Source organism: Pseudopipra pipra, chromosome 12 (assembly GCF_036250125.1).
Source record: "Pseudopipra pipra isolate bDixPip1 chromosome 12, bDixPip1.hap1, whole genome shotgun sequence".
Taxonomy (NCBI): Eukaryota; Metazoa; Chordata; class Aves; order Passeriformes; family Pipridae; genus Pseudopipra; species Pseudopipra pipra.
Genome location: NC_087560.1, coordinates 19828375 through 19854832, shown reverse-complemented (window position 1 = coordinate 19854832; position 26458 = coordinate 19828375). Strand labels below are relative to the sequence as shown.

General features: G+C 48.4%; 1 protein-coding gene across 5 annotated transcripts in view; it reads right to left on the bottom strand.

Annotated features, from left to right (window-relative positions):
- Nucleotides 1-676: 676 nt before the first annotated feature.
- The window catches only part of SMAD3 (SMAD family member 3), a 69308-nt gene continuing 43526 nt past the window's right edge, over nt 677-26458 (bottom strand). For 4 of the 5 annotated variants that reach the window (XM_064669295.1, XM_064669298.1, XM_064669299.1 and 1 more), the window contains 8 exons: nt 20427-20620; nt 19501-19635; nt 18770-18844; nt 17647-17697; nt 12023-12235; nt 10584-10721; nt 8176-8320; nt 677-4996 (listed from right to left, as the gene is read on the bottom strand). In XM_064669295.1, coding sequence (XP_064525365.1) covers nt 4873-4996; nt 8176-8320; nt 10584-10721; nt 12023-12235; nt 17647-17697; nt 18770-18844; nt 19501-19635; nt 20427-20620 — 1075 coding nt within the window. In that variant the 3' untranslated portion in view covers nt 677-4872. The remainder of the gene's footprint in view (nt 4997-8175; nt 8321-10583; nt 10722-12022; nt 12236-17646; nt 17698-18769; nt 18845-19500; nt 19636-20426; nt 20621-26458) is intronic. The other variant, XM_064669296.1, reaches the window with a different exon arrangement.

Below are 26458 nucleotides of genomic sequence, written 5' to 3'. Positions count from 1 at the left end.
AGGGAATGACAAGGGAATGCTGCCCTGCAGCTCCTGAGCTGAGAACAGAGCTCCCCAATTCCCTGAGCTGAGAATAGAGATCCATAATTCCCTGAGCTGAGAACGAGGATCCCCAATTCCCTGAGCTGAGAATGAGGATCTCCAATTCCCTGAGCTGAGAATGGGAATCCCCAATTCCCTGAGCTGAGAATGGGAATCCCCAATTCCCTGAGCTGAGAACAGAGGTCCCCAATTCCCTGAGCTGAGAATGGGAATCCCCAATTCCCTGAGCTGAGAATGGGGATCCCCAATTCCCAGCCCGAAGGTGAAAGTCCAGCAGCAGTTTGAACACGGGGCAGGGAGGGAATGTTCAGCTACCTCTGACTTTTCCAGCACTTGGACCATAAATCCTTGGAGCACAGAGCTCCAGTGCTGCTCCCCTTTGGATCCTGTTAGTTACAAGAACTAGTTGCAGGGTTTTAATTAATTTTTTATATCTGGCTTTAAATTCTTGAAGAACAAAACCATAACAAGAATGGAGGTCTTACCTGTCACTGAGGTCTCCTGTGCATTACAACCTCCATTACACAAACCTAGGGGTGCTGCTGTCTCCGAATTCCCTGAGGTTTCCAAACTCAGGCTCGGATGTGCCCTCGGATACATTCTTACCACACCCCCATTCGCTCACGAGCCTCAGTTTTCAAATCAAAGTTTATTAAAATGTCAAAAACAGACCTTACAGTTGCAACATGGGAAGGGGAGGGAGTACATGGGGCAGGCCTGGAGTAACAAACAGTGAGTAATGCCAGGGCAAAGCGGGAGGAGGCAGGGAGGTACATCAGGAATTCTAACACTAACACAAACATGCTCGGGGGGATCCATCCCAGGGCGCAGCTCCGGCGGGAATGAGCTGGATGTGACCCCCCAGGGACACTGGGTGGGCTCCCCAGTGCTGGAGGGAGCAGAAGATGAACTGACCAGTTCTGGAGTGACAGGTTTTGTCCTTTTAAAGCCTGGAGAGCTTTGGGAAAAGGCCCCTGAGGGAGCCCCGTGTGGGGCTGGAGCACAGCGGGCCCGGGGCTTCACTCACAGGGGTTGTGCCCAGCTCTGTCCTCACACCACACACTCCTCATTCCCAGCAATCATCAGGAAGGAACAGATGGAATAGTTAATACTCCGAGTCCTTAACTGCCCTTGCTGTTAAAAATTAAATATTTGATTCATCTGAATACTCAGGAAAGAAAACATAAATACAAAAGCACGTACGTGGTACAAACCAGAGTGAGCTCGACCACACCGCTCCTCCAGGATTCCAGAGGGACTGTTCCTCATCCTAGCTTAGCATATCTGGGGAATTCCATCCTCCCACCTATCCAGTACCTCAGAGAACCAGGAAAAACCTGGATGTTCTGTGACATGGCTGAAGTCCTTCACTGAACCCTGTCCTTCCCCCCTGTGCTTTTCCAGTTAGGAAGCAGCACAAGGCACAGACACCAACACTCACTGCTTGAGATGAGTCCTGAATATCCTTCACCCTGCAAAGGAGTCCTGGGCAGGTTCAATTCCACTGATCCATGAGGGGAGAGGAAACTGGGAGGAACTCAAAGTAACTCAGCCTTTTCCTGGCACGCGGAGGCAGAGCCCCGGGAAATGAGTTATGATTGGATTTCTCCATCTTTGTACATATGCACACTGATTCCTGGAGATTAAATCAAATGGACAGCCCTGGATTACTTCTAAGACAAGCTTAACACAAAATGCAAGCTGCAATTCCATACATTAACAGGAAAAATAAACCAGTCCAGTCCTGGAATGGCAGAAGGCCATCAGTGGCACCTTCCAGCACCAGGCCCTTTGCAGCCACACCCAGGAAAGGGTCAAAGTTCCTGCCACTGACTCTGCCAGTAACAAAAAATGTGTGAAATCCTGGTGGAATAGCCAAGACTGCCAGGAAAGGAGAGGGTATTCCAGGCTGGAGCTGGAATCAGAGCCAGGGCAGGGCTGGGCACATCCCTATGTGCTACACACCAGGGAAGTTCCAGGAAAAATCAACCCCCAGCAAAGCCACCTGTGCCCTCAGGCCCCCACTGCCTCCAGCAATCCCAGCCCAGTTCCTGCTCCCTGTCCTTGGTGTCTGCAGGAATGGGAATTCAATTTTATCCATACAACCACTGAATCACAACAGCAAAGGCAGAGCAGCCACAACATCCCTGGGATCACATCCAGCCCTATCCCTGCCTTTGCCCACAGCTCAGGACCCTCCACTGCACTTCCCAAGGTAACTCTGGCACCCACAAAGCTTTTATGAATTAGTGAGAAGCAAACAAAGGGCAGGAAATTAATACTTTAGTGGAGATAATCTCTGGTTTATCTCACTGCACTGCTGGCCCAGCTCACATTTTCCACTGGAAGTCATTTTACTTAAGGGATGATGAGGGGAGATTAACCAAAGTTTTTATGCATCACCCTGGTTTTTAAAAGGCCTCAATTAATAACAGCCAGAAATTAATTATCCCTTAGCAAGGAGATACAGATCTGGTCCCTGCTGGCAGTGCAGGCTGGCTGAGGAGGTGACTCTGTGTGCAAAACTCAGATTAAAACTGGGATTTATTCCCACTCGTGGCCTCTGGGTCAGGCTGGGCTGCTGCACACGCTGTCACCTGTAATCCCCGACTCTGGAATTTCAGGTGCCATTTTTGTTGTTAAAGCACAAGGCACCAGAGTCCAACCTCCTCCAGGATTCTGAGGACAACAACAATTTGTCACTAAAATAAGCAAATAAGACACTCAGAGAGGAAACCTGGGGCCATTTTACAGAGCAGACGTTTTCCCCTCTCTCCCTAAACAGCCAAAAGTCAAACATTTCCACAAAATGCAGGATAAATTTTTGTTTGCAACCAGGTTAGAAACCTGTATGTGAACATAAAGGCTGAATCAAACCACAGTGAGACACAAACCCACTGTGTAAGTGGCTAGAAAATCCTGTTTTATGCAGCTGCTCTTCCTGCCCCGGTCACATCAGACACATTGCAAAGACTAAACCAAATAAACACCTCAGAAAGCCTCCAGTGCTGGTCCAGGTTGTGCTGCACAGGGAAAGCTCCGGTCAGAACTCTGCAAGAGGATATTCCCAGGTGCTGCATCATCAGGAGCACATCCACCACCCAGAATCTTCCTCAGAACTTCAATTTCAGATATAAAAAAAAAAAGGGAATTTCTTGTTTCTGGAAGAAAACTCCCTAAAAGGTCCCATTTCCAGGAGCAGCAGCGACCCCCGGCCTGTCCCGGTGCCCTCTGAGGGTCTCGGACCCTCCGGCCAAAGGTGGTGGAGTTTGACAAACCAGGAGCTGAGGCTGACACAGAGGCCTCCCAGGAACAAGGACACTGGGAAAGCAGGTCCATGGAAACTCCTGGGATGTGATTCCAAGCAGCTCCCCCTGGGATCAGGGCGCTTCCCCCCTGCCCCTGTTCACACCTGGGAGCTCAGTTTGCAGGATTAAAGCCTCGACACAAACCAGCCCCAAGCCCAGCCCAGCCAGTCCTTCCCACAGCCACAGCCAGCTGCTGGGGTTGTCTTCCATATAGAAAATAATAATAAAAAAAAAAAACAACCAAGAAAAAAAAGATTTCCATAGGAAACTGATTCTCACTTTCTCCCCTCCCCCTTGAACATTTTGGCACAAATGTGTAAGATATTCACTGCAGGTACAAAGAAACACAGAACTGGACAGCACTGACAGAGTCAGGAGACTTATTTGGCAAATGTGAACCATAAAAACAAGTGCTAAGGGTTTGGTTTTTTTTCCAGTTGTGGAAGTTGTTTGCCATGACAGTTGCTGCAGGGAAAAAAAAATATTAAACAGTCTGGAGCATGTATGTTTAAAATGAACATTTTATAATACAAGTAAATACACACTCTCCCCAGTTCTCCAGGCAAAAACACATCTCGGAGCGTTTCCATCAGCTGGAATCAGTTGTCAGCAGAGGGGCTGGGCTGAGCTGCCCAGGCTGTCCCAGGGGATGCCCCACCCTGGGCTGTGTTCTGCTCATGGCAGTGAGGGCCTGGGCACTGCCAGCCCTGTCCCACCTGGACACGGATCCCACGGAGCCCCTCCGGCTTCAGGAGAGGCAACACCATCCAACAGAGTGAGAGAACAACACAAACTTGCTGGAGTTAATGCAAACAGACAAAGGTTTAACCACTCCAGAGCTCCCCACAGACCACTGTCCATCTGGGAGCAGCTCCAGTCAAAAGTCGCTGCAGCAACATCAGGAAGAGCCTTAAATTTGGCTTTTTGCTTCCTGTCAATCCAGTCTGACCCACGAGGCCTCGGCTGCAGCCCAAGGCTCTGCCTCCTCGGTGGCAGTGTGGGAAATCCCTTCCTTTTAGGAACATCACTGGAGGAATCTGTTCCTTTGGGTGCTGTAAATGCTTCCTCTCCCCCCTTGCTGCTGCAGTTCCAGGTGTGGATCAGGTGGATGACAGGAGCAGGAGTCATCCCGGAGCAGGAGTCATCCCACAGCGGGACACAGCCTGGGGTTGTGTGAGGCAGAGGGAAAGTTTCCTTGGAGCTGTGGTGGCTCCTGTGTGCTCACACAGAGGGGGAGGCACAGCACTATCCAGTCCTTTATCAGGATAAACTCCAGCTCCAAATTCCAACCGCAACGGGAGCATCCCAACCAAAGTGCCGACGGTTTCAGTGGAAGTGGCTTAAACAGGGTGTTTAAAAAAACAACAAAACGAAGAAAACCCACTTTTTTTTCTTTTTTTTCTTTTTTTTTTTAAGAGCAGATTGTTTTTTTCTTTATCAACTTGAATAACTGGGAATTTGTTGGACTATGCCTTTTGCTAAGGGTTTTCCGGAGTCTTTGTTCCCCCCAGGAGGAGTTTCCTTAGGAGACACTGGAGCAGCGGATGCTGGGGGAGCCCATCTGGGTGAGGACCTTGTCCAGCCACTGCAAGGGGCCGTTGAGGTGCAGCTCGATCCAGCAGGGAGTGCTGGTCACTGTCTGCCTCCTGCCAGGGGACACAGGACACAAGGACACAAATGACTGACAGAACCTGACACATGGGGAAGGTTTTACAGCTCCTGAATGTTCCTTCCTGCTTAATCCTGCACGGGCCCAGGGAATGGCTCTGCTCTGCAACAGCTCCTGGCCTGTGCTGCTCTCACTTCTTTTAAAAACCCACCTTGTCCCTTTATGTTTGCTATGATCCCACAGGAGCAACTCTCTATGGAACCTGTTCACTGCTCAGATTCCTGGGAGCAGGCAGGTGACTCCCTGAAGGGAAAGGAGGGTGTTCATCTCAGCAAAATCCTTCAGTTTGATTTTCCAGACCCTTCTTAACGGGACAGCGAGGGGAGTGTTCACCAAACAGGTTCAGTTTCCCTGTGTCCAAGACAAGGACATTCCCTTTTTACCAGATCTTTGGGTTTTAGCAGAGTGTGGAAGTGCTGGAGGGAGATCACCCTGAGCCCTTCAGACTCCTCCCCATGGTCCTGGGTGTGCCCAGACTCTCTGTGCATGGCCATGTCCTACTCTCCTCCCTGTTATCCCATGGCAGACCCCATGGAGTGTCCCCAGATGGTAAAGCAGGAAGAGATGGGGAGGACGGGAAGGGAAGAAAGGCCAAGGCACAGGGCAAGGGGCTCTCCCTCCTCTGCCCAGGCACGGCCCAAGTCTTGTTGTAGGTAGAGAGGCAGGGACAGCTGCTGTGGAGGAGGGAGAAACAAGAGAAACAGATTTGTTTTACACCCTCCTTTCCCACAGAAGCTGTCCTTGGAATCTGGTGGTGTCCTTGGAATCTGGTGGTGGGAGGGAGAACTCAGAGCCCGTGGGGCCCAGGGAGAAATGGCTGGTGAAAGGGGGACCCTGAGCTCGGGGGGGCTGCCCTGAGCTCCCACCACCATCCTGCTCTCTGTGCTCCCCCTCCATCCCTGTCCTGTGCTCCCCCTCTATCCCTGTCCCTGTGCTCCCCCTCCATCCCTGCCCTCTCTGCTCCCCCTCCATCCCTGTCCCTGTGCTCCCCCTCCATCCCTGCCCTCTCTGCTCCCCCTCCATCCCTGTCCCTGTGCTCCCCCTCCATCCCTGTCCCTGTGCTCCCACTCCAGGGTGGGTGTCTGGGCCTGGCTGGAGCCCTGCAGTGATTCCCTGGGGACTGGTTTGTCCAGGGGTGTCCCGTGGGCTGTTTGGGCAGCAGGAAGGGGGAGCAGAGCACCCCTGGCTCTGCCAACTCCCGGGAAGCACACAAAGCTCTCAGATCCCAGGAAAACTGTCTCCCTTCACCCTGAGCACTCCCCTTGCTGCCTGATCCCAGCCTGGCACTGAGCAGTCCAACAACTGTTCCCAACAGCTCCCAACAAAACCTCACACTCCTGCCCTCTCCAAGTCTCTCTCCCACTGAGGGAACACCACGTTGGCTCCAGCCTTTGGAGCAAACCCTCAAAGCTCTCTGTGCCTTCAGCTTCCTCCACTGGGCTCCCACTGAACCTCTGTATCCCAGGCTGCTCATGGAATTGGCTTCTCCCCTCTTCCCTCCCCCAAATCCCTGGCACACACGAGTCTGAACACCCCCCACCAGACTGCTGAGAAGGCTGAACCAGGAACCAGGGAACAGAGCCCTGGCTGCTGCTCCCTCAGGAACACCTCCATGCCTGAGCCAGCTCAGCACCCACCCGTGCTCTGGCAAAGGCAGCCAGAGGGAGGATGTGGAGGCAGGGAAAGGCGGGAGCAGCTCCGGGCTGAGTGCAGGGCTCGGGGCCTCCCGTCCCCAGCGAGATCCCGACTTTCCGTAAGTGACGGAGCTCAGCTGGATCTCATTCCCTGCCCTGGCTCAGAGCCAGCCCTCGCCCCCAGGCAGGACCATTTCAAAACAAAATGGACTCCAAACATCTGGAGAAATGAGAAAGTGGGAGCAGAACGTGCCGGGCTCAGGCTCCGGCTGATCCCGAGGCTGATCCCGGGGCTGATCCCAGGGCATCTCCCTGCCCACCACGGGCCATGGGGAGCAGCAGGACACAGCCTCAGCAAGGCAGGGACTCCCCCAGACTTTCATATCAAAGGGGACACAGGCAATCTTTCCAGATCACTTTTGGCTTAAATCCTCACCAGCTTTCTCTCTCATAAAACAACGCTCATTTTCCAAGGAATTCCGTCTCCCCTGCTTGTCCCATCAAACCCTGACTTCACTCCCTTGGGTGTTTGCTCCCTGTCCCAGAGGGGTGGCAGCAGCCCAAGCCATGGAATACTCTGTTCCCCACACCATCCCCACTGGCCCTGTGTGCTCAGAGTAACCACATCACCCAGAAACAGGGATCCTGTTTCTCCCACATTTAAGCCCGTGCGCTGTGACAAGCCCTAAGGAAAGGAGCAGGAGATTTAACTGTAATTTTGCAGCAACTCAAACAGTTCTTTCAAATAGAGATTTTCAAGCCAATCATCTGCTTTGGTTTAATCCCATCAGTCCCTGCTAAAAGAAGCATTAAACCCAACCTGTAGGAAGCACCCACACTCACATTGGATGTACTTCCACAAGGGCCTGGAGGGACAGGACACAGGGAATGGCTTCCCATTGCCAGAGGGCAGGGTTAGATGGGATATTGAGAAGGAATTGTTCCCTGGGAGGGTGGGGAGGCCCTGGCACAGGTTGCCCAGAGAAGCTGTGGCTGCCCCTGGATCCCTGGAAGTGTCCAAGGCCAGGTTGGAAGAACTTGGAGCAACCTGGGCTGGTGGAAGGTGTTCCTGCCCATGGCAGGGGTGGGACTGGATGAGCTTTAAGGTCCTTTCCCACCCAAACCATTCCATGATTCTATGATTCTCTGGTCCTATCTTGATAATAGTGCAGTCCTAACACACTCAAACCATTAAAGAAACATCAAATTTTAAGAAAAAAACCTGTAGGAGTCCCCTCCCTGGCCCACCTGGATTTATCTGCTGTGCTTCAGGTAAAGCTCTTGGTTTGTACCAGACACTTGTGGTGCTCCAGGTGCACCCCATGAGGTGTGTTTGGCACAAACAGGATGGGGAAAAACAAGAGGTGAGATCAACTCCCAGCAGCTACAACCCGGACACTGGGCTGATTCCCACCCTTCAAATGGGAATAAGGGCTTTGCAGGACCCTCCTAGGCTGGGAATTACAGGAGTGGAAGGCAAGCACAGACACACACAGAGCCAAGTCTCCTCCCAAAGCCTGACCTGTACTCTGCTCCCCAGCCCTTGACGAAGCTCATCCTGATGGTGCACATCCTGGTCAGCTGGTACACGGCCTCAAAGCCCTGGTTCACTGACTGAGCCAGCAGAGCAGCAAATTCCTGGTTGTTGAAGATCTTCAAGTTGCACCCTGTGAGAGGAGAAGAGGACAAGGACCAGGCATCAGTGTAATGAGAGTGAGAAATCCATCCCTTCCTGACCCCATCCCTTCCCCCCATCCATTCCCGAACCCATCCCTCCCCAGGGTGGCAAGGAGCTCCAGCTGCTCTGCCACCACCTCAGAGCTGCTCTGCCACCACCTCAGAGCACGTGGTGCCACACCCAGGTTGTTCAAACACAGCATTTCAGAGGAAGGGATGGAGGGTGACACACTTTCACAGCTCATCTGCTGGAAAGGGAGCAGGACAAGGACAGGGAATGCTGGATGCTGGTGCCCACACAGCAGGTTGTGATGGGTGAGACCAGACCTGGGTCCTCCTGTGGAACCTCCTTGTCTCTCCTGTACAGTTTTCCCTCACGTTGGGGTTGAAAGCCCAGCTGTGACTGTAAGGTTTGATCACAGTGATCACTGCAGGGCCTGAGGGGGAGGAATGCACAGGATAAAAACAGGAGCTCCCTGGGGCTGGATTTCCATGGGGTCTGTCAGTAGGATGGAGAAGTTCTGAAGTGAAACCATCCTGCCAAGGCAGGAAGCAGCTCTGAGGGTTCAGAAGGCTGGTGGGGCTGGTGGCAGAGCTGCTCCTGCTCAAATCCTCTCTGCCATTTCACCAGCAGGTGCCAAAGACTTTCCTTTTAAAACTGAAGCTCTTCTCCCCAGTGTTTAGTCCCAGCTAAAAGACTGGAAACAGCTTATTTGACTGCTCTTAGGGGATAAAGGTGAAATAAAAAATCACATCCTTCGTAGTTTAAATAAATTAATAAATGCATCACTCTTGAAAAATCAAGTGCTGCTGCTCTTGCTTTCTCCCAGCTAACCACAAACAAGTTAAACTCCCAAACTTGGCACACAACTGCTGCTCATGTGGGATTACACATGGGCCAAGGCTGAAAAACAACCTTTTGCACTGGGATGAATTGTACTTTTCTAAAAATCCCTCGTGAGCCTCCTCTCTGGGGCTGCTCTCACCTTGCCATCAGCTCTGGGTTGAGCTGTGTGGAGCAAAGTGTGACCCCAGGCAGCTGCAGGAACCACTGCTGGGCCCCTGGAAAAGCACAGCCCAGGGGGCAGGAGCCTGGCAGGGGTTTGAGGGGAAGCAAAGCAGAGGTTGGAAGGGTGAGAGCACCAGGGCACAGAGAAAGAGCAGCAGTTTTGGTGAGGATCCCAGTGCCAGGCTGCCCAGAGCTCAGCAGAGGCTGGGAATGGGTCTCTCCACGGGGAGGAGCGGGAATGACTCGATCTTGGCAACGAGGGAGTGAAGAAACCGCTTCGAACCCAGCAGAGATTCGAGGATGAGCTGAGAAGGCAGCCAAGGACTGTGGTGAAAGTGGGGAGAGCTGGTGGCCAAAAAATGCTCCTCAGCTGGATGGAGAGAGGAAATGGGGGCGGGTTGGGCCTGCAGATGTTGACTCCAGCCAGGGTGGACTCTTGTGATGTGGCTGGAGAATTAAGTCATGTTTGCAACACTGGCAGTTGCTTCCCAAACATCTGAGAAAGGAAACCCATTCAGAGGGGCCAGAGCCTGCAGCGTGTGGGTCTCCTCTCAAAAGAACAGCAATCTTTAGTCAAATATTTCTGAACAAAGAAGTCCATTTTTTTTTAAATATATATACACTTTTAACTGTAAAAAATCAGCTTTGGTAAGCCCAGCTAAATAACCTGCAGAAGGTGGAGCTGTGGGGGACAATCCTTCCTGGGGGAGATCTTGGGCAAGGTGGAGCTCTGGGGGACACCTCTTCACTGGGGGGATCCTGCAGAAGGTGGAGCTGTGGGGGACACCCCTTCACTGGGGGAATCCTGCAGAAGGTGGAGCTGTGGGGACACCTCTTCCCTGGGGATATCCTGGCCATCCCTTCCCTGCAGATATCCTGCAGAAGGTGGAGCTGTGGGGCCATCCCTTACCCGGGGGAGATCTTGGGCAAGGTGGAGCTGTGGGGACATCCCTTACCTGGAGGGATCCTGCAGAAGGTGAAGCTGTGGGGGACAATCTTTCCCTGGGAGGATCCTGCAGATGGTGGAGCTGTGGGGGCACCCCTTACCTGAGGGGATCCTATAGAAGGTGGAGCTGTGGGGGTACCCCTTCCCTGGGGGGATCCTGCAGCAGGTGGGGGCCATTCCTTTCCTGAGGGGATTCTGCAGCAGGTGGGGGCCATCCCTTACCTGAGGGGATTCTGCAAAAGGTGGGGGCCATCCCTTCCCTGGGGGGATCCTGCAGTGGGTGGGGGCCATCCCTTACCTGGGGGGATCTTGCAGACAGTGGCAGGGTGCCAGCCGTAGCGCTGGTTGCAGTTGGGGGACTGCACGAAGATGGCGCTGTCACTGAGGCACTCGGCAAACACCTCCCCGCCGATGTAGTAGAGCCTGACTCCTCTTCCTGGGAAACACAGGGCACAGGGGACAGTCAGATGAGACAGAAATCACCTCCAAAACCTGCTCCAAGAGCTGGCAGAGACTTAGGAACCCTCAGCATGAGGCAGCTCTGGAGCACCTCAATGATGGGTGATGGAAAATCCACCCCGGTGGACACGCCAGTGAATTGGTCTGTGAGTGAGGAGAGCTGAGGGAGGCAGGAACCAATTTATAGAGCCAGAATTTCACCTCCAGCCCCCCCTGCCAATCCCAAACATTCCCCACCTGCCCAGAGCTCCCTCCAAACACACCCTGATATTTTCCATGCCAAGGTTCTATCAGTCAACACGTGGTTTTCAGCCCCTTTCTCAAAGTCATCCCAGCTGGACAAACTGCTTGGTTGCTTATTTATTGATTTGGTAATAAATTATACAGCATTTTCAACTCACTGCCTGTTGTTTGAGATGATGTTTTGTACAAGGACAAACACACATCTCCTGTAGGTGTTTTCACAAATCATTAAAATCTCAGTTAATAAAGAAACAAAGGGCAGGAATCCACTTTGGCTGCTCAATTAAACATTTGTTGTGGTCTTACACTCCCAGTTCAATATCTTGCTTTCATCCTTCCACAGAGCATAAGGAGCCTGATTTAACATCTGGATTTAAAACCTGATTTTGGAATCTTGGTGGGTTTTTGTTTTTTGGGTTTTTTTAGTGCTAGAAATCATATTTGAAACAAGTGTGGAAAGATCCTCCTGTACAAGGGGGAGGATTCTCCTGTTGCTCAGGAAAGGGGAGCAAAATTAGGACAAAAATCAGGTTCAGTTTTGATAGAAGTCAGGAGGAAACAGCAAAGAAAAAGAAATTTGGCCTTTTAGTAAAATTGCATGAATTTGGGATATTCTATTTAGCCCAAGTTTAACTGAAAACAAATTGAATGTCACCCTGCAGGATAAGCAGGAAAAGTGGAAATTGAGATGACAACCGAGGAACTAAGTCTCTATTTATAAAAGGTCAGTCAGAAAATCAAATAGTGCAGGAGGGAAAAGGAATACACACAATTATCCCTGACATCCACCTAAGTACCCAGGAATTCTGTCTCTATTCCATGCACCCATTTTAATGTTCCTTGGGTGTGGTTTTTTATGACGATTAGATGAAAAAACCACAACTAGCGTTGCCTTATGGAAGACCAGCCTCCTAAAGCTCCATGGATTTTCCAGCACCAGTGTTCCAAATCTTCCCAACTTTGTGCCAGTTAGCTAATCAAAGGGATCCACGTGCAGGTCTCCCCCCTCCACCTCGGGCAGGCGGCGGGAATTACCGATGTGTCGCCTCGTGAGCTCCACGGCGGCGTTCCTGTTGACGTTGGAGAGCAAACCCAGGCAGAAACGCTCGGAATTCGACGGGTCAGTGAATCCATCCACGGTCATGGAGGGCTGGGAGGCGTGGAAAGTCTCTCCCACCCTCTGGTTGAGCTCGTAGTAGGAGATGGAGCACCAGAAGGCCGGCTCGCAGTAGGTGACGGGCTGCAGGTCTGCAGGAAACACAAACCCAAGTGACTGCCAGGCCCTCAGGAGGGGATGGAAAAACAGGGGTTGGGGGGAAATGTTGTCCTGCTTCGTTCCTCAGGCTCACTTTAAGCAAACTTTAATTACTTGATGGGTTTTAATGGGCTGCAGCCAAAAGGTGATGTCACCCCCCCCTCGAGCTTTTGGCCCCTGGAAGGATCACAAACAGCCAAGGGTTGGTCACTTGGCAAGGGGGGGGGCACTGCAGCACCTCCAGACTGGGGAAAATTCAAAAAATAAACTTAGCTTTACTAGGAAAAGGAACGTGGGATCACTTTTAGGCAGCCAGGACCCAAAAGGAGAGAAAAGGGAGGAACAGAAAAAATTGGAAAGAGCAGAGCACAAACCTGCTCTCAACAGCACAGGTCTCTGAACCCTAAATCTGTGCACTCACAGCCAGCAAGCCCAGCTTTCCCTCTCACTGACTCTGCCACTGATGAAACCAGTAGAGCTGTCTGAAACATGCCCCAAATTGTGTGTAACACTGGCATTAAAGTGACTTAAAAATGAGAATTAAATGAAATAGAAAATTAGAATTAAATTATAAAAGAAAAATCTCAGTGCTCTTGCTGTCAAAGCATCCAAAGCAAATTCATTCCCCAGTGAGATGATGGCACATCTCTTTCCTTGGGGTTCTGGTTTCACTCAGCCCTTGGACCAAAGCAAAGGGACCCAAGTTGATGAGGAGAGTGAGGCTTTTTCAGGAGGACAACACTTCACAGCCCAGCAAGGTGGGACAGTCAAATGCCATGGAATGATTTAACTGCTCCCAGTGAAGCCGAGGAAATTCCAGCAGAGGAAGGCTCAAGTCAAATTTCTTGGAAAAACAGCTCTAGAAGGTGCCCAGTCCTGCTGTGAGCCAAGACTCTGCCGAGCAGGGGAAGTGAAAAGCAGACTAAGGTAATTCCTAAGTGCTATTCCCCACATCCAGTGCAAGAGAAGAATTCCCTCCAGTCCTCCCCCCAAGTTATCACTTCATTCCCATCCATTCAAGTGGTGCTTAGAGGCAGCACAGAGCAGCTCCCCATCTGGCCTAGGAGTTAACAGGGAGCAGCAAAGCCCAGCTTTTTCCAGAGGCTTTCCCATCTGCTGCTCCTGCACCACTCACACCAATCTGGGGCTTAAGAGATCAGCTCCCAGACAATCCAAGGCAGGTTTTTCCTATCCCAGCCTCCTCTCACACCAAGTCTCTGCACAGGTTTGGGAGTCTTTTCTCAGCTGGTACCTGCTCTTGTGCCATAACCTTCAGGCACAGGTTGGAGCAGTCTGGCTCCAGCCCAAAGATCCTGCTTTCCTCTCTGTCACTGCACTGTATGAGTTCTCAAAGTCACCAATAATCAGGGAAAACCCTTTGGGTTCTGCTTTGTTACCAGCTTTGCTGACTGCCATAAGGAATTGAAGAAAAGTGCATCAGGGGAACTCTGTAATCCTCAGCAATCTTCCAAGGCCAGGAATTTTGGAGCTTCTACTCACTCCCAGCTTCTTTTCCCTGCCATTTCCTCACATTTTCAACAATTTTATAGCTTAAAGGCAAGTCCCTGTCCTCATCTGCACAGATACTGAACACATCCAGGAATCACACAAGTCTCTGCCTTTTCCTCCTGGATGGTTTTCCACTGGGAACTGCCACACCAGGCACATTTCTCCAGCAGTTTTGGGGAGAGGCACAGCAATCACCAGCACTAATCAGTCCCCTAAGGTGGGTCCACCCACTTAAGAAAACAGATTGTGTTCCACATGACTGTGCTCTGACTCCACAGCAAGTGCCTCTAATTGAAAGGCTGCTCAGCTCCAGAAAAATCAAATCAACTTCTGCTGATCCCAAAGTAACACCCTCAGATTGGTACTATCCAAGTTATAAAAACACCAAAACCTTTATTGCTCTCCATGGTTTCGTGGTCCTTCCCTTCAGGAACCACCTCCTCTTGGCTGGGGCTCCAGGGAACTGTGGATTCCCCACTGAAGGAGGGACAGAAATTTGATTTCCGGCCTATTTGGAGCTTGAGGAAAGACACAAACCAACAAATCCTGGCTTGGAGAACAACTTGCCTCTAAAAGCAGCAACCAAGCTTTTAATGATGCTGCTTTCTCCTGTGATTTGTAGTTTTAAACTTCAGCTTAAGCTGCCTTGGGATAGGCGAGTTTCCTCTTGTGTTAGAGCTGTCCTAAATATTCATTTTCAATTTATGGCTTTACTGCTTGGGGAAAAGGGAAAGATTGGAGCTCTGCTAAAGCCAAAGAACCCTGAGGGGGCACACAATCAACTACAACAGGAGACATGAAAACCAGGCAAATCCTGCCTGAATCATCCTCATACAATCCCAGCCTTGACTGGCCCAGCTCTGCTGTCTGAAGTGTCCCCTGGGATGTTCCCATTCTGCATCTTCCCTGCAAGATGAAAGTCCTGCCTGTTCACTCTGGAGGGAAACAATCTCCTGGCTGCTTTGCTCTCTTTTTAATGTGCTCTGAGCCCAAGACAAGTTGTTTTCCTCGTTTCAGTGGATGTGTTTGATACTGAGAAGCTGCGGAGAGATGTTTTCCAAGGGCATTAATCCTAATTCCCTCCCCAGGAACGAAGGGATGAATAGATGTGCTCCCTTCCCCCTGTGCTCAGGGGAGGGCTGGCTTTCCTCTGGGAAAGGGAGTTTCAACACAGTGTTCCCGAGGTCTGTGTGACTGCTGGATGTGACTGTGGGGCATGTGCTCGTTTCTCTCACAGCTTTTGCGTCAAGTCTTGCGCGGAGCAAACCCTGACAATGGATTTCCTGTGCTCCAAGGGGCTGCCTCCCTCCAAACAACAATATCCATGGACCACAGGGCTGGCCCTCAGCCAGCCTCAGCTCCCTGACTTCATTCCCAATGTCCACAGAATGGTGGCAACTCTCCTTTTGTTTCGATTGTTTTCTGTATTTTCCCCGGCCCGTGTTTCGGGAAGAGGGAAGAGATCCCTGGATCTCTGCAGCTCCCACTGAAAGCTTACGTTTGACAACTGAAAATGTGACAGCTGTAACTTTGGACTCACACCAGAACGCTCCCAAATCCAACACACAGCTGAAAGGAGGGAAAAAAAGCTCCCCAATGTGTTACCTTGCAACACTTTTGTGGCTGTGAGTGGAAAGATGAAACTCCCTGAGTTCCTTCAATCCCAAATTCCAGCTTTGTGCTGGAATCCATCCCCTGCAGCCCAAACTCACCCTGCTTCTGGTGTCCCACTCCCTCTGCCTCGTGCCAGTTTATTGCCCCTGTAATTCTCTGGAATATGGCCATGGGATTTAAGTGCAAAGTTCAGTTTACACAAAGTAAAGTGTCTTAAAAGCTCCAGGTCGTTCTGCTCAAAGGAACAAATCAACCCTTTATGGGACATCATTTTCTTTGTGGCAAAGCCCTGAACATCCCCCACCCTCCCCTGGGTGAGAAACACCCTCCCTGCACACTCTGCTGTGGGGTTTAAATTTCTGTCCCATTTTCTTCACAAACATCCAGGGAAAGCCTGGTTAGATCAAAGGCCAGCCCCAGACAGTGGAGTGTTCTGATCCATGGAATTCCAGAGCACAGCCAAGGCAGGAGTGCTGCAGCTCAGAGCCCTTCCTGGCCTGCAGGAACCATCAGGCTGAAGGTCTGTGCTCACTTCCCCTGCTGTAGCAGCTCCTTCTTGTAGATAAACTATCTCCAAGGGGCAGCTGATGCCAATTTTGCCCTGGCACAGTTTGGAGTGTTGCTCATCTCTGTGCCATTTCATTTAGTTATTATTTTCTAGCTTCCTCACGGGCAAAAACTGACAATAAAATTAAAAGCCACGAGGAGTTCTTCACTCGGGGAAGCTCTTGTCTGAGAGCAATAAATATTTGGCTTGCAAAATTGAAAGGTATCTTTTAATGCTGGGGAGTTAAAGTGCTTTTCTGCTGTCTGCTCCTTAGACTACAAAGAGATTCCTTGTGGTTAACCAGCTTCACCTGCTTCTACTTATTTTTTGTCACCAGACAGCACACGAGACATCTGACATGTGTTAATAACCAGTGTCCCTGTTATGGATTGGGGCCTCTTTCCTAGAAACTCTTTTCTAAGGCAGATGCCACAGTCAACTTGCCAGGTTGGGTTTTTTTACACGTAACTGGCTTTTTATTTTTAGGTTGAAAATTATTTTTTTTTGCTATAAAATCTCATCAGCTCCCAGGCAGCACCCTGGAGCATAATAGATTCCAGCAAAAAAAGGAAATAAAGGTTACTCAGCCATTTATTCTCTTCTTGGGCTGTAACAGGTAAAGAAATAAAATTTTTGTGGCACCATGGCAATGTTTTTAAAAAAAAAGAAAAAAAAGAAAAAAAAGGGGAAAAAAGGGGAAAAAAGGGGAAAAAAAGAAGAAGGGAAAAGAAATCCCCTCCTCAACAGCCCCAAGATATCCACAAGTCAGCCAATGAGTGACAAATTTTGGAGCAGTGTCAAAGTCCTCCGTGCCAGGATTAAAAGCATATGTAAACTTTATGGCCCTGGTTATTCAAGAGTAATCTCAAGTGGCCTCTGTCTGCTGGATAATGAACAGTTGGAGAGCTGATCCTGCAGCCAGGCAGAGCTGAGAGGGCTTTTTATGGCACACCATGGAGAGCAATTCCAACAGGGTGAGAGCTCAGCCTGATGGAGATCAGACCTTCAGTCTGGAGGTATGAAAGTAAAGGGCAGCAGCAGCACATTGAAGGTAGGGAATAGAATCCTGGAATGGTTTGGGTTGGAAGGGACCTTAAATCTCATCCAATTCCAGCCCTTGCCATGGGCAGGGACACCTCCCACTAGCCCAGGTTGCTCCAACCTGGCCTTGGACACTTGCAGGGATCCAGGGGCAGCCACAGCTTCTCTGGGCAACCTGGGCCAGGGCCTCCCCACCCTCCAGGGAAGGATTCCTTCCCAACATCTAATCCAAACCTGCCTCCCCTGTCAGTTTAAAACCATTGGAATGTTATAAGAGACCACTAAGCACTCCAAATTTACTGAGTGACTTTCTGGGAGACAAAATTTAACAACTCAATCTGTATCTTTTAAACATATAAGAACACAAACCCAGCAGCAAAACAGACAGAAAAGGACATATTCTTGCAAAGTCACGTAATCAAACAAGGGAGGGTTTGCTGCAGTCCTTCCCTCATTCTTTCTGGTATTTATCTGCCAACATTTCTTGGCCTTTTTATCTGATGTGAGTTCAGATTTCTTCATTTCCTACACAGTTACTATGAACCACTGTTATCACAGCAAAGAGGATTAGTGGAAAGGAACATCAGCAGTGCCCACAACCTCATCAGAAGTGCCCAACCTCACGAAATGCCACCATTAAAATGTCACTCTCCTGACTGTAATTACACCCAGCTCCCGAGCTCACATGCTTACCCAGATTATTGTGTGCTGGAGACATGGGGTTGGGTGATAAGTTTGGAGAACCTGAAAATCAAGACAGGATAATTATTGGTGTGGCATCTGCACAAGGGAAAGTGCTCACCCAGGATCCTCAGTGCTGCCCAGGCTTGTTGGAGGGATAACCCACTTCTCACTCCAGTCTCCTTTTTGACACCAGCAGCTTCTCTGATGTTTATTAATCCTTACATGAGCTTCCAAACTTATTACTTAGATCAACTTGCTACATCTCCACTGAAGCTTAACCCATTAATTTTGCAAACTGAGCGTGGAGTTGGGATGTTTTACTTTCACTGGCAGCCAGGAAAATTTCAGGGATCATCCTGACAGCTCCAGACAAACCCAGTGAGCTGGACACTGAAGAGCTTGGTTCTGCATTGCCAGGCACAAAACATACTCACAGCAGCTGGAAACATGACACTGTATATCCTCAAATCTGACTGGGTTTGGGACTGTGGAGTATTGGATCAGGTTGTACAGATCTGACCAAACAGCTGGCAGAATTTTGTCCTCAACCATTTAAACTTGGTCCATCCTAAACCTGGCTACTTTGTTTTCTTGGCAACGAGAGAGAACCCAGGCACTCAACTTTCTTGGTGTTGAAATGATAAACCCCTTTAAAACCAAATCTGCTTGTGGTTCTTTGAAATATAGGTAAACTGGACATTTAAGTTCAGATTTCTTTATAATCGAAATTTACCTTTATGATCGAAATTTATCTTATTTATTTCTTTGTTATCTATTTCTTCATTATTTATATAAATAGCCAGAAAAATGCCTCTGCAGAACAGGGCACAATCTTCCTGTACCTGGACACAAAACACAAGACAAATTCCCATCCTTGGGTGTGTCTTTACTGTTTCAGGCTCCTGCTTAGTAGAATCCAATGGTGGAATTTGGAGAGAAGAAGGAACATGTTGTGCCTTTCAGCTCTCAAACACACAGCCCTGTGCTCTAGATGAGATTTCAGGCTACATTTACACTCCTACTGGGATAAAACTCCTCAAACCACCTCAAATCCTCACTGCCCAAAGAAAAACTTTTAGAGGGTGTCTGGTATGACCCAGAAAGCTGCAGCAAAAGGCAGAAGGTGACTTACCTGCATCCATGCTGGGATTCATCTGGTGGTCACTGGTTTCTCCATCCTCACTCAAGTATCCTGGAGGAGGGGTTTCTAAAGCATAAAATGATCAGACTGTCAGTGCCACTGCATGAAAAGTTGGGATTTCAGACACCCAAACCATTCCAAGTCTGGAGTTTAGACACCAAAACCATTCATTGTGTTATTCACAAGGAGACAAAATTCCTTTTTATTACTTTTCTTCCTCAAGCTGCTGAAGGGAGGAGCCAACCCAACCAGGATGTGAATAACAGAGGAGGGGGGAAACAAAAAATCTGGATTTCCAGCCCCTAAAACTTGAAGCCATCGAGACACAGTTTTCTGTCCACATATTTTTCCTCTCCTGGAGTGCAGCTGCACAGTTTGTCCATGCAAATAAAGTGTAAATTGCTTGTGAGAGAGACACAGAAATAGAAGAGCTCGACTCCATCAGAAATTTAGAGAGTTTGACTCAAATTAAAACAACTGGATTTCACTCCAATCTAAACCTGCTGAGGGCACGTTCAAGCTTTGGATTTCACAATAAACTCAGGAGGTACAAGTGAAGGGAAGAGGTGAGTTTAAGGACATTTACACTCGCACCTCTTTTTGTCCAAGTTGGGAGTAACGATGGGAAGAAAGACTTCCCAGTCCTCCAGCTGGGAATACACGTGATTCCCTGTGCAGTGTGACCCTTTCCCTGTGCTGGCTGTATGGAAGGGATGTGGTACCTGGAATGTAGTTGCTCTGGGGCTCGATACCTGCTGGGAAGTTAGTGTTCTCTGGGATGGAGTGGCTGTAGTCGTCTAATGGCGGGAATTCGGCCGGAATCTCCGTGTGCCGGGGCACCAGCACCGGGGGCAACACTGCACCAGGGCAGGGAAAAAACACAACAGCTTTAAAACAGAGTGACTGAAACACTGGAAAATGAGAGAAACCAGTTTGGAGTTACACCCTTAAAATACATGGAACACAAAGTCACCAATGGAGGGACCCAATTTGGTGCTTCCTTCTGGAATAAGAGCAGGTAAAGGTGTTTTTTATTCCTGACACATCCCAGCTGGGGGTGGGATACTCAGAACTACACCTGGACTCTCTGCCCCTTCTCAGGCAAAGAAACAGGTCTTCTTGCAAAGCCATTTAAGAGAAGTTATAGCACATGATTGAAAAGGAATGTTTCACATCAAATGGAGCAGCAAGGTGGGATCAGCACAAACATCCCCACTGGCTCTGCAGACTTGTGCTGACACAAGGAGCTGCAGCTCCACCTAAAAGCCTCTCTCAGAGGCAGGAGGAGACTCCAGAACAGGAAGTTTAGTTGTGCTGGGAGCTGTTCTTAGATCCTCTTCCCAGGAAGTTTATCCTTAATTTCACACCAACAATTAGGGACACGCAGAACACCACCACAGTTCCCACTGCGTGTGTGAGTGGTTTCTGTGCACACAAAGCCACAGGAGGAACCTGGCAACAACACACCCTGCCACTGGATTTCATCCACTCCAAGTGATATTTTCCCCCCTGGGTGCAGATTCATAAATTATTCCACCGCCTCCAGCAAAGAGATTATCATCAATAATAAATACAACGGAGAAACACACTTAGAAATCCCTCGTGCTGGGAGGGAGAAGAGGAGGACTGGGCATGGATCTGGCAGTACCTGGGGTTTCCACTCTTTGGTAATGGTAGGGGTTGACACAGACTTCATCCTTCTTCATGTTGAAGGCGTACTCGCACATCTCCATGGCCCGCAGCTCATGGTGGCTGTGCAGGTCCGGCCAGCGCCACAGCCGGCAGTAGATCACATGGGGGAGGCCTTTCCTGTGGGATACTTGGAGCCTGCCATCCAGGGATCTGCAGCAAAACAGGGATGGGAGGATTTAGCTCGGGATTAAAGCGCGTCGGTTCGACCCCGACGCGACCCCGAGAGGTGCCGGTCGCCGGCACCGGGAGCGATCCGGGCCCAGCCTTCAGGGTACCTCCAAAAACTGGGAAATCCTGGAATCACAGACTGGCTTGGGTTGGGAGGGACTTAAAGATCATCTCATCCCACCCCCTGCCACGGGCAGGGACACCTTCCTCTGTTCCAGGTTGCTCCAAGTTCATCCAACCTGGCCTTGGACACTTCCAGGGATCCAGGGGCAGCCACAGCTTCTCTGGGCAACCTGTGCCAGGGCCTGCCCACCCTGCCAAGGAAGGATCCCTTCCCAGTACCTCACCACATAACAGCCCTGCCCTGGATTTACTAATTTTATGGTTATTTTGGAGGCAGGGACAAAAGCAAGCAAGAATACATTGATTTAGTGGTATTTTTAAACACTGATGTGTGTCCTGACAAACAGGGTGTTTGCCCAGCTCTCAACAACTCCTGCTGTGAATGTAAAGGTGTTACATCTTAAAGCCTGTGATAATAAAACAGGACTTTTAAACATGGACACATGAATTTTCAACGGGACAAAATCATCCAGAAGTGACACACACACACCTTTCCTTCCAACTTATCTAATTTATCTACATAAAGTTCAGGAACATTACAAACAAACAAGGCTTCCAGTTTCATTTCCCAAACTGCAGCTTGAAAGCAAATAACAGCTCATTTTTCATCTAATCCTATCTTCACCCCTGAGTAGCCTCTTCCTAGGAAAAACCTTCCTGGGAAGCAAGAAGAGTGTGTTCAGCTCCTCTCCAGCAGAGCAAAGAGCTGGAGCAGGGTCTCCTCCACCCTGAATGAACAAGAACTGCCCCCAGGCACTTCCTTTGAAGTCTAACCCTTCATTTCCCTTGCTTTTCTTAATGACCCAAATGAAACACTTGAGGGCTTTGGTGAAATGAAATATTTCTGTTTTTTCATTTGTCTAAGAACAAGTGAAAAAAAAAAAACACACGAAAAATGAAATTTTTACTGGGAATTATTTCCCTTGGTTCTTTGTGTTGGCAGCCAAGCCAAAAGACAAAACAAACCAAAACAAACCCAAACCAAAACACACAAACAATTATTCCAAGAGGCTGCTCTAGGCTTGGCTGCCCTAAGAGAGTTTTCCCAAAAGCTTCTCTGGCAGAGCTTGGTATCACACACACCTCTTGTAAACACTGCTATGACACTGAGGAAGGCAAAAAGCCAAAAAAGACAGGAAAGCCAAAAACTGCTCTTCCCAGGTGGAATATTCACAGGGAAAGCACCAGTGTCTAGAGCTGAACTTCTATGGAAGGTGGGAATTTGGGTATTGATTTCAGTGGGGCCAAGACTGGAGTTATGTGACCTCAAAATTAATCAGGTTGGGAAATTTTTTAAAAAATATGTATGAGAGTGTGAGAATATCCACTGAATGTAACAAAAAGGGAGGAGGCTGAAGCAAGAAGCAAACCAGGACTGATTCTCTGTTCTCTTTTCAAACTTCTTTGCCTGCCTGGCAGGAGATCTTGGATGTAAGAGAGGAAAAAGGAGAAAAGACTCAGAGAGATTATTCCAAATATCCCAGAGGAGACACAATGGCAACAAATATTATTCCTGCTCCCAGTCACCATCAGCACACGGATGTCACAGCAGCACTGACAGATTTTGGGTTGAACTCACACAAAATATGTTTGACTTGGGGATTATTTGCAAGGAAGGGTCTCTCCCTACATTTCCCAGGATAGAAGAAACTCTCTATAACAACCAGTTTCCCAGTGAGCAGGAGGGGAAAGTGCACTTCCCCTCATCCCAGGGCTCTGGTATGAATGCTGTCCCTAAGGCAGAAAGAAATGGAATTCTCGACAATCTTATCTAAAAAGACTTTTTAAAATGACACAGCCATATGTTTTATTTTCAAATACAACCTCCCCTTCTCCCCTCTCCCCTCAATAAGGAGATAAGGTACAAGAAATCAGATTTCCCCAAAGCCCCGGGGGCTAATTGTGTTTTTATGGTTGTGAAATCTCTCCTCCTGCTCCTCATGAAGGGACTTGGGACAAAACAACATCTGGGGAAGAACGTGGCTAAGGAGCAGGGCAGCTCTGTTTCTTCCTGCTGTCCTGCCCAAACCCTCAAGGAGTATTTTCCTCAACCCTCAAGGAATATTTTCCTCAACCCTCAAGGAGTATTTTCCTCAACCCTCAAGGAATATTTTCCTCAACCCTCAACGAGTATTTTCCTCAACCCTCAAGGAATATTTTCCTCAACCCTCAAGGAGTATTTTCTCCAAAGCAACAAATAGCTGGTGTGGCTGAGATGGGACAAGAGATGAGATGAGCAGACACTGTGCTCTCCTAAAGCCCTCAGGGGTGCCCCAAATTCAGGTCTCACCTCCCTGTGCAGAGTAATCTGATCATAAACAATGGCACAAACAGCTCCTGGCCCTTCTTGGGCCTGGTCTGAAGCACAAGATGATCTTCAAGGCTGAACTACTCCCCAAACCACCCAAGAGCTCAGCATGGCTTGGCTTCATGAAAATGAGCAGAATCTAAGCAGCAAAATTTCCACTGGGATGTTCAACTGTTCCTCCCTCTCCCCTCTCTCTGAACAGCCTGTGTGGAGCAGATCTCCCTGGGCAACTGACTCCATACATTCATTATTCCATACTATTTAACAGGGTTTCTTTTCAAATTATCAATATTCTCTGGCCAAAAATTCAGTGTTGGTTCTTTCCAAAAGCAGCACCATTTCTTTTGGTGGGACACTTACATCTTAAAAGGGTCTCTCCACTGCAAGGTGGTCACGAGAACCAACCAGAAAACCACCTGTAGGACTGATCCGTCCTCACATGTTGTAACAAGCCATTTACTAGGAGAGTTTAACACATGAAAATGCTGCTCTGTCTCAAAAACCCAAGGGCAACAATGACATTTAATAGCAAAAACAGAGAAGGGAGGGAAAAAAGGAACGACAGAAAAACCCAGGCTTTATTTTTTTAAACAATCCCCTGAAAAAGAGTGAGGAGTAAATAGAATATCAAGTTGCACAACATGAATTTGATTTCCAGGCCCGATTGGGTTTTTTTTTTGGTTGTTTGGGGTTTGTTGTTGTCGTTGGGGTTTTTTTTTTCTTGGTTGGGTTTGTTCTGTGGTTGCTTTTTTTAACCGTGTTTAATTTGTAAGATCCTGGATTGCGAAAGACAAAAAACCCACCCCACGTTCTGAAAGGTTTTGTTATTTTCTGTTACATTTTGAGCATTTTGTACCTCCTCTTATCTAGATGGGTAATGAAACTGTTTCTTGTGCCCTTCCTCCTTCTTCAGAAGTAAAGCTGAAATCAGTGGACTGCAGTAGTAATTAAGCAAATATATATATCTATAAAACATATATATTAATCAAGGATATATAAAAATATAAGCAAAAAGTTATTACATATATTTATATCTGTATATTTTATAATTATATATTATAATTATATATTTGCTTATGTATTTTATATATATATATATATATATATATATATATATATATATATATATATATAAAATATAAGCAATAAGTGATTACAGATATTTTTGTCAAGCTCAGAAATCTTCAGTTTTAATCTCTCAGAGATCCCTCCCCTCCCCACTCAGGCACATTCACTCCTGTTTGCAAAGCCCAACAGCCTTATATCCCTGCCATTAATCTTCCAAGAGAGTAAAATGCCTGAAAGCTCAGGTATCCAGTAACCCCAACACGTGCAAAAAAGGGGGAAGGAAAAAAAAGAAAACCAACCAGGAAGGAAAAGCTGAAGTTATGGAATTTAAAACCCACAAGGAGAAGCTGGTTTTTAAAGCCATGACAAATAAGTTGCTCTAAAATGCAGCAAGAACTATGGCCACAGGCTGTGATTTTCTCTTAAACATGAGAAGTGGTTCCTCCCTGGCCCTGGATCTGCTCTACACCAGGAAAATAAGCATTTCTTCTTGCAGCAGAGCCTGGCTTTTGTGTGCAGAGCTCTGCAGTGTGCACAGGCCTTCACTGAGAAGCTGGATAAAATCTCAACTTTCCCTGAATCCCGGCCAAATCAACAAGAGTGAATTAAAAAACTGCCCCACACAGCACATTTGTAACCCCAGAGCTGAGCCCTTGCCATGTCTTTCCCCTCCATTTGCTTGGCATGGCTGAATTTTCCAAGTTCTGGGGCAGTTTTCACAGGACTGTCACTCAAGTTCTTGAAATAAAAGTCCCTGTGAGGTTTGCAATTCACTGCCAGAGAGGAAACTAATAATTAATCCTTCTGTTTAACACTTAGATTTATAGGAGATTAAAATAATTAACACACATGGAATTTGCCACACACCTCTATGGAGAGGGCAGGTTTTTACCACCCTCAAAGCAATGGAGTGAAAGGATTATCCCAAAGCAAAGGAACAGTTTGTGTCAGAGCCAGGAGCAGGAGTGAAGGATTCATCTCCCCCTCAGTGCTACCAATGATCACCTCTATTCTGTGCTAGGAACTCTCATCTGCTTGTTCTTCCCTCTGAAAAACCCTTTGGGTTTGGAAGGAAACCACACACCCTCTACAAAACAACCTCCAGCAGCACCAGGTAAAGATTCCCAAGGCAAAGAGCAATTCCTGTGTCTTCTGGTGCTCCTTAATTCTCCTGCTCGAGTCTCACTTTGCTCTGGGTTTGAGGTGACAATACAAAAAACACCAAGATCTCTTAGGGGGGCTTCAAACAACCCATTTTCCATCCCTGAGTCTTTTCTCCTTTGCAGCCTTCCCCTTCCCTGCCCCCCAGAGCTGAAGAAACACAGCCCGGAGAGTTGATGTCAGGATCAGATTCTGACAGCATGAGTCATTTATTAAGATTCCAGTAATGCTAAGCACTTTAGCAGGTGCCTTGAGACCGTATTTTTCGGAGTCTAATTTCAGATTCAGACATAAGTAGGTTTTATTGGTTTACCATAAACTGGCTGCCCATTGTTGCTGCTCTGCAGCCGCCTCTGCTCGTCCTCTCCTCCCCGAGCTGTGTCCCCTTCTCCTCCCTCTTCTCCTCCCTCCTGGCCTGCACAGAACTCAGTTTAATTGACATTTCTTTAAAGCTCCACATAGCTCTTGTTTTGTCCTGTAGTATCATGATGCACCTATTTTTTCCTCGGTGCTTTTTAGTGATCTCTGTTACTTACACCCCTTCTGCTTCTGCCCCAGCTACAGGATATTGGCTGGTGGCTCCCAAACCCAGCTCCTTTCCCTCTATTTTTAGCCATTTGGTAATTTTATGCCCCTCCATCCCTCAGCTCCTCCTTTTTCTGATAGCCAGGGCACAGAAGATTGACACCTCAGAGGCCCAACCATGCATGTCCTTCACCCTCCCACCCCAGACAGGACAGAATACATCCTAATGCTTAATTAAGGCTTAATTATAAACCCAGTTCTAAACTTCTTAATATATATTCCAATATTTCTGCTACTGTGCAGTAGAGAGTTAGGGATCTAATTAAAATCTGTATTTCTGAAGGTACCACTTCCAAGCCCTTGCCCAGTTGTCTTTAAACATGAAAACCATTTTTTCTGAGCAGTTCTAGCCCGTGTATTCATTTCAGCAAAGTTTATTTGCCCAAATCTGTGTCAGACTCATCTAAATTTATTTGTGCCTGAGCCTTTAGGGGCCTGGGGGTGGAGGAAGGAGGCCCAGAAGAGGTTCAGCCTCTCGACAGGAACGTGCCTTTCTGAAAAGCCATTTATCATCAGAGCCCGTCATTTCTTCCCAGAATCCCGTTTTTAACTCCAATGGTGAAATCCAAAACCCA